General features: G+C 35.9%; 1 protein-coding gene across 2 annotated transcripts; it reads right to left on the minus strand.

Moving 5' to 3' along the window:
• On the minus strand, nt 1-11,894 carry LOC133778410 (glutamate--cysteine ligase, chloroplastic). 2 transcript variants are annotated; one of them, XM_062218324.1, is made up of 16 exons: nt 11,616-11,894; nt 10,611-10,951; nt 9,848-9,998; nt 9,579-9,686; nt 4,086-4,178; nt 2,832-2,915; nt 2,601-2,669; nt 2,448-2,518; nt 2,279-2,347; nt 2,073-2,166; nt 1,803-1,892; nt 1,642-1,722; nt 1,274-1,366; nt 1,059-1,139; nt 863-932; nt 1-485 (listed from the first exon to the last, which is right to left on the minus strand). In XM_062218324.1, exons 2-16 carry the CDS (start codon nt 10,940-10,942, stop codon nt 397-399), a joined length of 1,575 nt encoding a protein of 524 aa, XP_062074308.1. In that variant the 5' UTR covers nt 10,943-10,951; nt 11,616-11,894; the 3' UTR covers nt 1-396. The 2 variants fall into 2 exon arrangements, with proteins under 2 accessions (XP_062074308.1, XP_062074307.1); XM_062218323.1 differs by having other exon boundaries at nt 11,549-11,894.
• Between the last annotated feature and the right edge of the window lie 1,999 nt (nt 11,895-13,893).

Below are 13,893 nucleotides of genomic sequence, written 5' to 3' on the forward strand. Positions count from 1 at the left end.
TTTGACTTCAAGCAAAGAATCTTAATGAGTACCTCAGAGAGGAAAAATGGAAATATACTTGTACATTATGTATGAATATTGCACCACAAGGTGTTATATTCAAACTAGTACTTTTTTTTTTCAGCCAGAAGACTTGCATGATCAGCTTCCACTACTGTAAGTTCGGATTAAAAAATGTAAAGAGGTTTGATTATTCAGATAAGTTGTTACATAACCTGAACCATGTTTGTTCTGGCTGACGACTACAATAGATGCCCTGGGTGGTGAAGATTTTACAACACAATTTTATTCATGCAAGACAATGTGTCAGCAACCACAAAATGGAAAACAGCTTAAATCTAGAGCCCTACACGAAGAAGATTCTAAAGTCACAAGAATCTGATTGACCTTCGGTACTCAGTAGAGTAGCTCCTCATAGACTGGATCAATGGACTGTCCCCATTTCCCATGATAAAGCTCCAGTAGCTTCTCGGCAGGTGTTGCACCTGAAAAATTATACGCCACGAACACAAAAATCAGTATGTATGTAGAAGCTAACTAAGCTCCCTCGTCTAACCTACAACATTTGAGGAATAAGAAACCATAACAATTACTATGTAGGTGTCCAGGAGGGAATTGAATCTCAGATCTTGTGGGAGCAAACCACGTCTGATTATTTGAGCTACCACTCTTGGGTGAGTATGTACTATGTATAAGTATTAATCTTTTAAGCTTAGCTTTTTTAAACCCAAGGGGTATTATAAAAGCTGAGAGATTATATAACCTGAGCTTTGTACCTTTTCTTATTCCTCTTCAATTAAAAAGGATAAATTCCGGGAATATAACAACATAAACTGGTTTTTTAAATCTAAAACTTAGTTACCTGTTCTAACCACCTCAGCCACCTCATTCAAGAACCCTGCCTCCTTAAACCCTCTCCTTTCCAAACCATCCTGCAACAGAATATTTTACCAATGGACTCATTAAAGGAAAAGGGTATAAGGAAAAAATTATTTATATAAATATATATATATATATATTTATATGAAGATCACAATGGATTCGGCAGCATAGTTCACCTTGGCCAACTTTAAAACATCTTCCGCAACATGACGGAGCAATCCATCCCGAAATGGTGTCTTTAGACCAGTCTTTGGGACCTACTCAAAAGAATTAGCAGATTTGTAAGAACAAATTCTCCAATAAAATTAAACATCCACCCATACAACACTGAAAATTTTGCAGTCGTTTTTCCATAACACTTGGACATTGTATTTTGTAAAAATAATTTTACCTTATTCCTCAACATTTGCCTTTCTTCCAGGGTCCAATCAGCTACCATGTCCAATATGTTTTGTAGTGAAACCTCGTCATATAACAAACCTACCTGACAATTAGAAGAAAGAGCAATGAATTTCTAACATATTGCACAAGCTACATGCAAAAAGATGTCATCAAGTCATCACAAACTATGTCCAGAAAACCGTTGCATTTAATCACACAAGGAGCGGAGAGCATATATTCATAACACAAGGTTCATTTCAGGTTTATAAGAGCATAGCAAACAATAAACTTTTGTAGTGAAGTGTTATTCTAGAGTAACTTGATGACTGAGAGGGGAGATAAACAAAGTAATCATGCGTAATATCCAAAGACAACTACCCATAACGCGGGCAGAGCACACAATCTCCTCCAAGGCCCTCCATCAGCTCCCCTCATCTCCAAATATCTCTTCAGCCTGACCTGAACAGAAAATATGAAATTTGGAAAAATCAATTTGGAGAGCACAAATTTTCAGAAAATTTATCACATAGACTACAAACCTCAGGAAATATTGTCGTCAAATGATTCTCCCAATCATTTAGTGTTGGCAGTTCTCCAGGAAGGCATGGAAGCTTTCCTGCCAGAAAGTCCTGTAAATAAATAATTAATACCACGTCAGGCTTTGCATGATGTCCACTACAAAGTCCGTGTATTTTACAAAATGTATGGGCAAGACGAAAAAAGTCAAAGGAAAAAAGTGTCGTACAATATGAGCACAGCTACAGAAGGGAAAGTATTAAATTACGAGACAATTAAGGATAGATAGAAACCCGAAAGGTCATTCCAGTACAATCAATATACTTCTTTTTCCGATAAACGAAATACATTGGGACATCAAGTGCATAATCAACATACTGCTCAAAGCTGCATAAGAAATCCAGCAAAGAAGAAATCATACACGAGTACATTGTTATTGATAGACCACTTGAACTACAAAATTGAAAGCCAGATTATTCAGAAAGCACAGAAAATATACCCAAAGGAGTCATCAAAAACAAAGGGAAGCATGCCAGCTCGATTATTATCAGTATCTGTCCAAATATGGCTGAACAAAAACAGAAGAATAAATAATCAAAAAAGGAGGCAGGAATTGTTTTCCTATGGGGTACGGGGAGCAATATTAGAGCAGTATAACTTATGGAAACCTTCTCATGCTGAGAAAACCATTTGGCTTCCCTTCTGTGAATGGTGAGTTTGCAAATAGGGCTGTTGCTATCTGTTTAATTTGTCAAAAACCAATTAAATTCCAAAACATTGGAAAAAATTCAATTTAAACAGAATGAAGCAGAGTTCCTCACAGGCTGCAGAGCAAGACCAGCACGGAATTTTCTGATCATGTCAGCTTCAGAACTGAAGTCCAGGTTAACCTACAGAAGTGAGCACTACTTTTCATCACCTTCTCACAGAAACAATTTATGTATCTGATTTTAAGGTATGAATTTTTGATAAATCACCAGAATAACATAAAATGAAAACCTTGAAGAGCTTATACATGAATTACCCCAAAAATATCATAAAACTCATCTTACCTGTACAGTGCATGTCCTGAACATCATATCAAGTCCTAGTGTACCAACTTTGGGCATGTAATTTTTCATAATCTCATATCTTCCCTGAGTCAAATATTCTGTCAGTGTGTGATTAAACACAATAACTAAAGTAACATGCAAAAGAAACTCCGTTAGTGAATAAGTACACACAAAAACTAAAGAAACAATGTGTGTGCGTGTGTGTGCGTGTGTGTGTGTGAGAGAAAGAGAGAGAGGAAACTGCAGCAGAAATGTAAAGTGATATGTCTTCATTAAAATAATTTAGAAATGCAGCTTACAATCTTGTACATGGCAAAACTTTCTAAACACCTCCATAACATTATTTTAACAGCCTCTTCAATAAAACAAGGTGTCTCCAGACATTGTTTTAGGAAGGCATATTTTCAGGTGCCCAAAAAACTGTCTAAGGCATAAGTCTCACATGTGCAGTCAAGCAGGGTGACATTTAAACCTTACACTTGTAATGTGAACACCGTACAGCATTGGGTCTTGGAGCTTATGAGGTGTGAGCTTCATATGTAAAGGCATGGATCAATCAAAACTGAGCTTAGTTGGTTTAAAACTTTTGGATGACATAAAGCTGAGAGTCATAACTAATTGTGGGTTCATTTTAAATTTAATATATTGTGGAAGGTAATGTTGATTTAAATATATCAGTTTTCTAGATGTATACTTAATTCAACGGCTACTTGAAAATAACTAAATTAGGAAATGGTATTCTTGAAAACTTCCCAACATGGGCATATCTTTCTTTTTTCTTCAACATGTCCGACCAATTTAAATGTAAAAGAGCTGAAAAAGAACTAGTCCACAGCAATTATAAACACAATGGCATTAGGGTTTTGAGAGGTAGAGTATTCACATATATTCTTTAGGCCTTTCTACTGAAGCTCATTATAGATTTTTGGACTATTTAAACTTCTTAAAAAGTGTAGCTTATCGATTTTAAGAAATTACACATTATTTATAATCATGAAATGTTATATTTATAAAAGCTCTATGAAGTTCCAGTCTGGTTTAAAGCTTATGTCTCAAAGTGCATAGAGCCAATGCCTCGCCTCACAGAAGCAATACCTCAAAACCATTCTAAACTTTTAAAACATTACCTAAATATATATTCTTTCCTTTTCAACTATTTTCTTAACACACCCCATCTCAATATCTTTTCACCTTTAATCATGTGAAGTCCATATATCATATAATTCAGATGATCTAAAGAAGAATAAGTAGTACCTTTGGCATCACAGGTATGTCTTTACGTTCCCATTTAGGTTGGAAACCAATTCCTAGAAATCCAATTCCCATTTCCTCAGCAACAGCTTTGACCTGTAAAATTTTGTGAATGAAAGAAGTTAAAAACGCAATTTTATTTATAAGGTTTTGAAATGGTAAGCAGACAACCAAAATCAAGAAATATAGTAAATAAAAACTTTATAAAATAAGCATTTCAAGGAATTTCTTCTTGGTGGATTCCCGTGTTCCTGATTAATCCCCTTTGTGGGAGGAGCCCATGGCTGGCGACTCAAAGAGTTTGGGCATATACTCAACAATGATAACGATGACAATGATGACATAGTATCAGAAATTATTGCAAACTATGTTTGCACACACCCATCACTACAAAATCCAAGATAAATTGCATAACATAGTACTGAGCTAAGAAAGGTTCATAACATAATTCATCAGAACTTTCCCAAGTTCATAATCTAAGAAACTATAAAGAACCAAATCCAGCTAATGGTGCTCCACCTAATGCCTCGACTTTGTAAACAAACAATAACACAGCATAAGAAAAGATTAAAATAGGTGGTTACTAGGTAATGTGCATTTCTATATAGAAGGTATCAAACTAGCAATAGACAAAATATAATACAAATCAAGTTTGTTCCATGTATAATTTTTCCATAGAAATATATAAAGTTGCCTGCAAGTCCAAACTTTTCCAACTCAACTAGCCGAAGGAGAAATTTTAATGAATAAGCAATACTTTATGAGTAATGATTGGGACACACTCAAATTGCTTACACTATTTACACACAATGTTGTGCAATTAATCTTTTTTTCTTTGAAAAAGAAACAGAGGTCAAAAGAGACCTCTCAAAAACATTGAGAACCCTCACTTTTGGCGAAGGAATACCATGGTTACAAAAATGAAGAATAATACAATGCCTGGGAGAAACCTGACCCAGAAAGATTACAACCACAAATAGACCCACTCCCTACAAAGGTCCAAAAAGAAAACTCCCTCAAAACCTTTCGATCTATATACCCACATAGCAACCCAGAATCTAACTTTATCCCAAAGAGAATCCACAGAACACGAGGACTCTTCAAAGATCCTACTATTTCTCTCCAACCAAATAACCCAAAAAGTGGCCAACACGGTACTCTGCCATAAACCAGCCATTCTCTTCCCTCCCTCTAGTTGACACAGGAACAATTGTGAACAAGAGGAAAGCATACACCATGAGACTCCGAACTCATTTAACACTTTACCCCACAGAGCCCTAGAGAAAGAGCACTCTAGAAATAAATGACCAACTGACTCACCCTTGTTTTTTTACAGCAAACACACCAATTTGGTGACAAATAATGAAAAGGTCTTCTTCTCTGCAAAACTTCATGTACACTTAACTTATCCAAGAATAGCAACCAAGCAAACACTTTAACTTTTGAAGGGACAACACTTTTCCATAACCTCTTAGCCCAAGACAACTCTGGACCTAAATGAGCATAGGTCAAACTATGAAAGGCGGTCTTCCGATTGAAAACTCTGCTATTGTCTAGAATCCAAATTCTCTTGTCCTCCAAGATTGACGGTAGATCCACAAACTTAAGCAAATGTAACAACCCAACCAAACTAGGAATCTCCCTATCAAACAAATTCCTTCTGAAACGAAAGTCCCAGCCTAGGCCACCCGAACTGCTAACCTCCTCCACAACTACCATGTCTTTTATCAAATAATTCTCAGCCTCGGTAACCCTGAATAAATCAGGGAACTTCGACTTCAAAGAACAATCACCAATCCAAACATCCTCCCAAAAACGAATCTTCTCACCCCTACCAACTTTAAAATAGACCAGTCATCTGTAATCCTCATACAGCGTCGTGATGTCTCTCCAAGGACCACGAACAGACAATCTACCCCCAGAATCTGTATCCCAGTGACCACCATCAACCCCATACCTGCTTTTAACCACCCTATGCCACAAAGACGTGCTTTCCAGAGGAAACCGCCACAACCACTTCATGAGAAAAGCCTTATTCCTCATCACCAAATTTCCAATTCCCAAGCCACCGTGACTATGAGATTTACAGACTTCGTGCCAGGAAACCAAGTGGTCGGCCCCTGACTGATCCGCACCTTCCCACAGAAAGTCACGCATCAACTTCTCAATAAACCCCACCACACTCTTACAGATACAAAAAAGGGACAAGTAATAAATTGGGATTGAAGACAAGACATATTGAATAAGAGTCAACCTACCACCTCTAGACAGAAAAGCACTCTTCCAGGAATCCAAACGATTAGCACATTTTGAAATAACAGGCTCCCAAAATCCTTTGGAACGAGGAGAATCCCCCAAAGGAAGGCCCGAGTACTGTATCGGCCACTGTCCCACTTCACAATCAATCTCATTTGCGTGCCGCTCCACTACCTCCTTCTGCAAATTGATCCCCAACAACTGACATTTCTGTAAATTGATAGATAAACCACACACCGCTGAAGACCTTAAGTATATCCAAAAGCACAACCAAGGATTCCTCATCGTTAGCAAAAAAGATCGTATCATCTGCAAACTGAAGATGACTTACATCAACTCTATCCTTTCCCACTATAAAACTTCTAAAAGTTGAGGCACTTTTAGCCTTGTCAATCATTCTGCCCAGAATATCCGCTACCAAAGTAAACAAGAATGGGGACAAGGAATCCCCCTGGCGAAGACCCCTCGAACCTTTGAACTTTCCCCTTGGACGTCCATTTAAAAAGACTGAAAAAGACGTGGAGGACAGACATCCACCTCCTCCAGACTTCGCCAAAACCTTTCTTTTCCAAAACTAAATCCAAGAAACCCCAATCCACACAATCATAAGCTTTAGTAAAATCAATTTTAAACACCCAACCTTTCCTACCCTTGCTTCTGTACTCCTCTACTGCCTCATTTGCAATCAAAACTGTGTCCAAAATCTGCCTACCCTCCACAAAAGCTCCTTGAGTTTCCGCAATTGTGTCTGAAAGAACTCCTCGAAGTCTATTAGCCAACACCTTTGAAATAATTTTGTAAAGACTAGTGACCAGGCTAATAGGCCTATAATCCCTCACCCGACAGTTGTTTAATTTCTTAGGAATAAGGCAAATGAAGGTATCATTGGTCCTCCCATGAATGATTCCGTCATTGAAAAAACCTTGAAAGACTTCCAAAAGATCACTTTTCACAACATTCCAATTATTCTGATACACTGCCATGGAGAAGCCATCTGGACTCGGGGCCTTAGAACCATCACACTCTAAAACCGCTTGTCTAATTTCGTCCTCCGAAAAAAGCCGCTCAATAAAAGAAGCCATATCCGATGAAATCGGAGACCAAGAGATGCCGTCCACCCCAATCCAAACTCTGGGAACCGCTGAATACAAAGAATAAAAACCCACAATAGCCTTTTCAATATCAGCATCTTCATCCAAAACAGTTCCATCTTCTTCCTCAAGGAATTTGTATTTGTTGTATTTGGCCAGCCTAATCCATCGGGGCCCATTTTTTTAAAGTCAAACATTGGATTGAAAAGAGCCCTTGGCCTGAAATCAATCTTAAAAAAACAAGGCCCATTTGCCCAAGAAATTAAAGCCCAGCCCAAAGAGTCAACTGGAAAAGAGAACCTAAAATTCTCAAGCTTCCACGTATTTAAGGTGTTCCCTTCCATCTTTTTAAAATCTGTACACGTGTTGACCAGACCATCATTTTTAAAAGATAAGGCTGATTTTAATCTCTTAAAAATTTCCTTTAAAGGCATGCATCCGTTACGTGAAAGATTGATCGCCTCCTGGATTTCTGCTGAAATTGGCGCATTTAATTGCCGTGAATGCAGCGCCTCCGGACCGTCGCTGACCACCATGACACCTCCCCTATTCTCATCGTCTTCCTCCCTAATCTCCTCCATTTCGCAATTGAACCCCTCTGTCTCCTCCAAGAGAATCCCTGCTGAAGGTTCCGTTCCCGTCGTCTTCTTCGTAGACAGTTTCCTCATCCAAACTTGTCTGAACCTCTGGGTCTCCTTCCCACCTGTCTGCTGACATCTGAACAAACGCAAAGAGATTCTTTCCCCTTCATACGGAAGGGAAATACTGCTGGGAAGAAAGCCAAAAACATCCCCAACCACTTTAAGGCGAGCATGGAAAATATTCTTCCCCTCTAATGTATCTTTGTCAATATCTAATAACCCTCCACAGATTGAACCAATCACCTTAAAAACATGGTGGTTCCAAATATTCAAAGGGAGCCCTTCAATACCAATCCACTCATGTTTACACGAAATTTTCCTTTCCAACAATTGACTCCTCCAACTCCATTTAACAAAGGAGATTGTTGAGAGTCCTGGAATGGTGACCGATCCAGTGGAGACCAAACTCTCCTGCTCTCTCTCATTTGCACACCAGATTATTACTCTATCATCTGAGAAAGAAGAAACACTTAACTTTTTCCCCATCCATCGCTGCACTCCATCATGAATAGCCGACCAAGATGGTCGACTATCCAATCTAAGCATAAAAACAGCCAACCGCCAATCGAAAATTGCCTCATCCCCTGTTTCAATTGATTGGCACTCCCCCAATATCCTCGTTTCATCTATGACAACCGCTTCCTTCTCTGCCATGGTTGTCGATTTTGAATTCCTCTTAACAATGGAAGCCCAAGAAACCGACTTGTCCACCTTCCTTCCAAGAGCCCCTTGAGAATCAAAATCTTTCTTCCTAACCAATTGAATCAAACAATCCACTAACCCTTTCCAGCCCTTGCCGAAATCCTCCTCAGGAATGATGATCGAATTAAAAACGCTTTGTTCGAGGACTGAAATCTTAAAAAAAACTCCTCTAACATTCTGGAAGCAATCCAGCAGCACCCTCATGGAGTTATTTCTGAAAGTTCTCCTCCGAAATACCCTAAGATTAACTTCAGCACCAAGCATCCCTTCCACCTCTTCTAACAGCACAAAGATGCATCTAAAGTTAACAAAATCTCGTAGCTTGTTAACCTTGTCCTCTGACAAATCCTAATTGAACCACCATCCCTAGAAAGGGTCAGCATGAACACCTTATGAACTGTTCTAAAACTCCAATACCTCTGACCAGAAAACAAATTGGAAACACCGATCTAGATTTTTGTCCAAATCCAGTGGGGAAATGGCCAGATTTCTTCCCATAACCAGAAGGGTTATGGTGCACTCTTGACCTAGACATATCACTCACTGTGTAATTGATCTCAACCATAATTAAAAGTGATGTGGTCCCCACTTAATGGTGTAAAAGTGTGTGCAATTTGAGTATGTGTCTAGCATTAGTCATACTTTATTCGACAAATACAACAAAGTGAAAAGGAGAGAATAGAAAGCCACAAGGTTATCAAGCGATAGAAACATATAATGAGAGGCAATGTCTTGGGGTCCATAAATTCGGTATAAGTGCCAATATAAACTTGCAATCATAATCAAAGCAGGAACATAAAAATGACCTGATAAAGGTGTGAATTGACTTCAGCACAAGTTTGATGCAAAGTTTCAAGAGGTGCACCACTAAGCTCAAACTGACCACCCGGCTCCAAAGAAATGCTTTGCTTGCCCTGGCCCATAAGAATCGATAAAGATATAACAGAACTGATGACAAAATTTGAAATAGTTGTTTCTCAGCATTTGCAAAAAGTTGTTTCACTTATTATATTCTTTTGAATGTGAAAAGAAAATATTTTCACAGATGAGAAATGGTAAGGAAAAACAAGGGTACCTGTTTAAGCCCAATAATATAGTCACCTTCCATTACTTTATCCCAGTCAAATCTCTCAGCTATCCCATTAAGCAACTCTGATATTTGTTCATATTTCATAGGTCTTAAAGTGCCAAACTCAAAACCAAACTTCTCATGTTCAGTCCCTATTCTGCAATCAGAAAGTGATCATTTATGTCAAGAAGAAGAGAGGCAGATGAAGGACATACTGAGAAAACATGCTGCTTTCCAAAACATTTTTGGCCTGGACAACTTAAGCAGTAGGATTGAAATATTCACCAGGCTTTAAGAATAGTAACGGAAAGAAGCTGTAAGAGATTCTATTAAGAATTGACCAAAAGAAAGAAAATTAACTAACATGAATTCTTGCAGAAAAAAATATTCACATTCATGTTGGCAATAAAACAAATAGCAATGTAAAGAAAGATTACTGTCATCATAAGTATTTCATAATAAAAGTAAATTACATCACAACTGGTTCAAGGTCCTACTTAGTTACGGCAATGTTACCTCCGGAGGCATAACAAAGATGTCCGATAGAAAAAGTAACTTATAAAAGTAAAGTGGTAAAACCCTACACCCTTTTTCTTTCTTTCCGAAACTCGGCTCTCTGCCTAACCCTACATTATTTGGAAACCAGAAAACTATAGCAATTGCTATATAAGTACCCAAAAGGAACAAACACCTCAAACCTTGTGCAAGCAAACAAGATGGTAAAAACCTACGCAAGTGGCTGATGTAATGTCTGAAATTAGAAGTTTACCTCCAATTCTCCTTTGTCTTGCATCCAGAGGCTAAGTACGCAACAAGATCCTCTTTTGTTAGTGGCTCTGCTGCAATTACCGCATCCTCTGTTGGGGGGCTCGCAGCAACAACCACATGATGCCCCCGTTTCCTTTCTAACCTTGCAGAATCCATACGCAACATATTTGTCTTTTTAGCAGAAATGCATGATAAGGAAAAAAAACCAGCAACATTTTCCTTCATTCTCAATGCCTCCAAATTGCTTGCCAAATTATAAATCTGTCCAGCTTTACTCCGTACCATTTGTGTCTGGATGCCATATGATGAACCTGCCTGCGAAACGAGCGCCATGATGGCCCCCTGGGAAGCACATAAACAACCTCTAAATCAAAGATGCTTGAATCAATTTCAAGTGTCCCATAGCAATCTAATAACCAGGGAAATTTTAAATAACTACCACTTCTCTAAGTAGCAAAATCAAGCATCTACCATCTCAGTCAAAGCACCCAAAACAAAAACTGCGTGTTGAACTCAGTTCATGGATTTGAAGGAATTCCCCTTCCCCCAATTCATATTTAAATATTAAGTTATTAATTAATTATAAATGAGGTACAGAATAATGAATAACTCAAACCCAAAGCATCAATAATTAACATTATTTAAATAAAAATTTATCTCCCTATATAATCAAACCCAATAACCCGGATTAATTGAACTTAAAAATAAGTGTCTAGAGGAAAAAAAATTATTACAGCATATCACATGAACACAATTCAATAAGAAATGTAAACTGAATCAAACTAAACAATGCTCACAACAATTAAACAATCATAATAAAAAACACGTAAAAACCAAACCTCTGCTTAATTTAGTGCAAATGAAATTATAAATTGATTGAATAAACAAAACGAAATACTTATATATGCATACAAAGTTGAGAGAAAAGGATGGGATTACCAGGATAAGACCTCAATCAAATCGAACCCTAGAGTCTGTGATTGTGCGATGCTGACTAGGGTTTTACCTTTTCTTTGTTGAAAGAGATGTCTGGTTGAGAGAGAAAGAGATTCGGAGAGAGTGGGATTGTGCTGCTGAAGAGCTCCTAAAATGGAAGAATTCTACAAATAAAATAGTGCGGCGGTGTAGAGTTCTTTTCAGCGGACCACTTTTTTCTCACTCTGACGCGTCAGCTCACCGCAAAATTTCCAATTTTCTATTTCTACAAGGCACGTCATCTAAGGGGTCTCAATTCGTGATCACGGGTCGTCTTCGTGAAGTGTCGATGCTTATTATGAGAAAGGGCTCAACCTAAACCTCACCATCTTGAGAAAGTGGTGAAAATATATCTCTCTATCTTTTTATCTAAATAAATTTTTTATTAGCAATCTAAATTATGTTCGATCATTTTACAAAAAAATTATGCTAAATTACCAAAAAACACTTTATTAATTATGTCAAAAACTAAAACTCTATCTTTATAAAAGGTTTGATCCTATATGATATGTGTAACCCATTTTTATAAATATTGTATTAAATTTTGGTAAATCTATCAACTAATTAACATATTTATGACATACTTAACACATTTATGATATATTTATGACTTATTTAATACATTTAATATAAACAAATTAGCATATTTTTAAATTATACGCCTATTTTAAATACAAAAATATGATGGATAAAAATGTGTAATTTTAAGGTTAATTATTCATTTGGTACCTTGTATTTTATCAAAATACACAATTGGTACCATTTGTTTATAATAATGATCATTTGGTACCTTCTATTTTATAATTTATACTAATTCGGTATCCTCTACTAGAATTTGGTCAACTCATATTTCAAATATAACCATATTGCCCATTTTTTTTATAATTTATTTGACTTTCTTTTTGTTTTTGTTATTTTAAAATATTTTCTAAATTAATAAAACAAAAGACTTATACTTAAAACTTTGAAATAATTTAAATAAAAAAAAAATAAATCTAACCCGTAGACTTAAACCAAAAAATTAAAATCAACACCAAAAATTTAAAAGCCAAAATTTAAACTAAATTAAAAAAAATAGTGTAATTAAAACTTTAAAAAATTATTAGGTTTTAGTTCACTTTAATTAATTTAAAAATATTAGTTTTAGTATTTTTTTATATTTGGAATTAAATATATATGTTTATTTAATTAATTATAATAGTTTTATTAAATATTTATATTATTTTTTATTTAATAATTTACATTTAATTGATTAATTTAATAAAACAATTTTTGTTTTATTAATTTAAAAAATATTTTAAAATAATTTTAAAATAACACAAACAAAAGAAAATAAAATAAATCATTAAAAATATGAACAATATGGTCATATTTGAAATATGGGTTGATCACATTCCAGTGGAGGGTACCAAATTTGTACGAATTGCAAACAGATTGTACCAAATGATCATTATTATAATCATAGGGTACCAAATGTGTATTTTGATAAAACACAGGATACCAAATAAGTATTTACCCTAATTTTAGACAGGTCATTAACGGGTTAGTTTCGTGTTAAGCATGCCAACCCAAACCCAACTCGTTTAATAAACAGGTTAGACGAATCAACCCAAAAATGACCCAAACCCATTTGAGATAAACCCAAACCGTTAACTTCGTGCGGGTTTCGAATCGTGTTATCGTGTCTAACTCGTTTTACCGCGATGTCATCCCATTATTATTCTCTTTTTAATTTATTTTATTATTAATTTATTTTCCATTTTATTTCGCTAATTAAATAATTAATTCTATTGTAATAACAAAATCTATAGTGTTATTGTTGTGGTTAATGTTTTGTAAGATCGATATTGGGGAATAATCATTTTCTTTTTGAATAAGTGAAGAATTCCATTAATAAAATGACAAACCTCAACTACCTAATGGGTATACATGTTGGGAGTATATGAGTTTACTCTTTGCAAATCAACAATGAATATTGATAATAATGCAATATTCCAAACCCTAGATGTTAATCAAGATTATAATTTAAAGTATGACTGCAATTCTTGATAATCAAATAAACATGTTCATGATATGAATGTTAATCTTGAATATAAGAAACTAAATGATGATAAAATGAACTTATATACATTTAATCATCTATACCAATAATGAAAAACATAATAGAATGACAAAATGCAAGATTAGGGCTAGAGAGATACAACTTTTGTATTAAGCAACTTGAACTTTTAAACTTTGAGAACTTCTAAGGCTTATACACAATATGAATATTGTTGTCCAAAATTTCTATTCCAAGCCTTCCCAATTGC

Source organism: Humulus lupulus, chromosome 5, assembly GCF_963169125.1.
Source record: "Humulus lupulus chromosome 5, drHumLupu1.1, whole genome shotgun sequence".
NCBI lineage: Eukaryota > Viridiplantae > Streptophyta > Magnoliopsida > Rosales > Cannabaceae > Humulus > Humulus lupulus.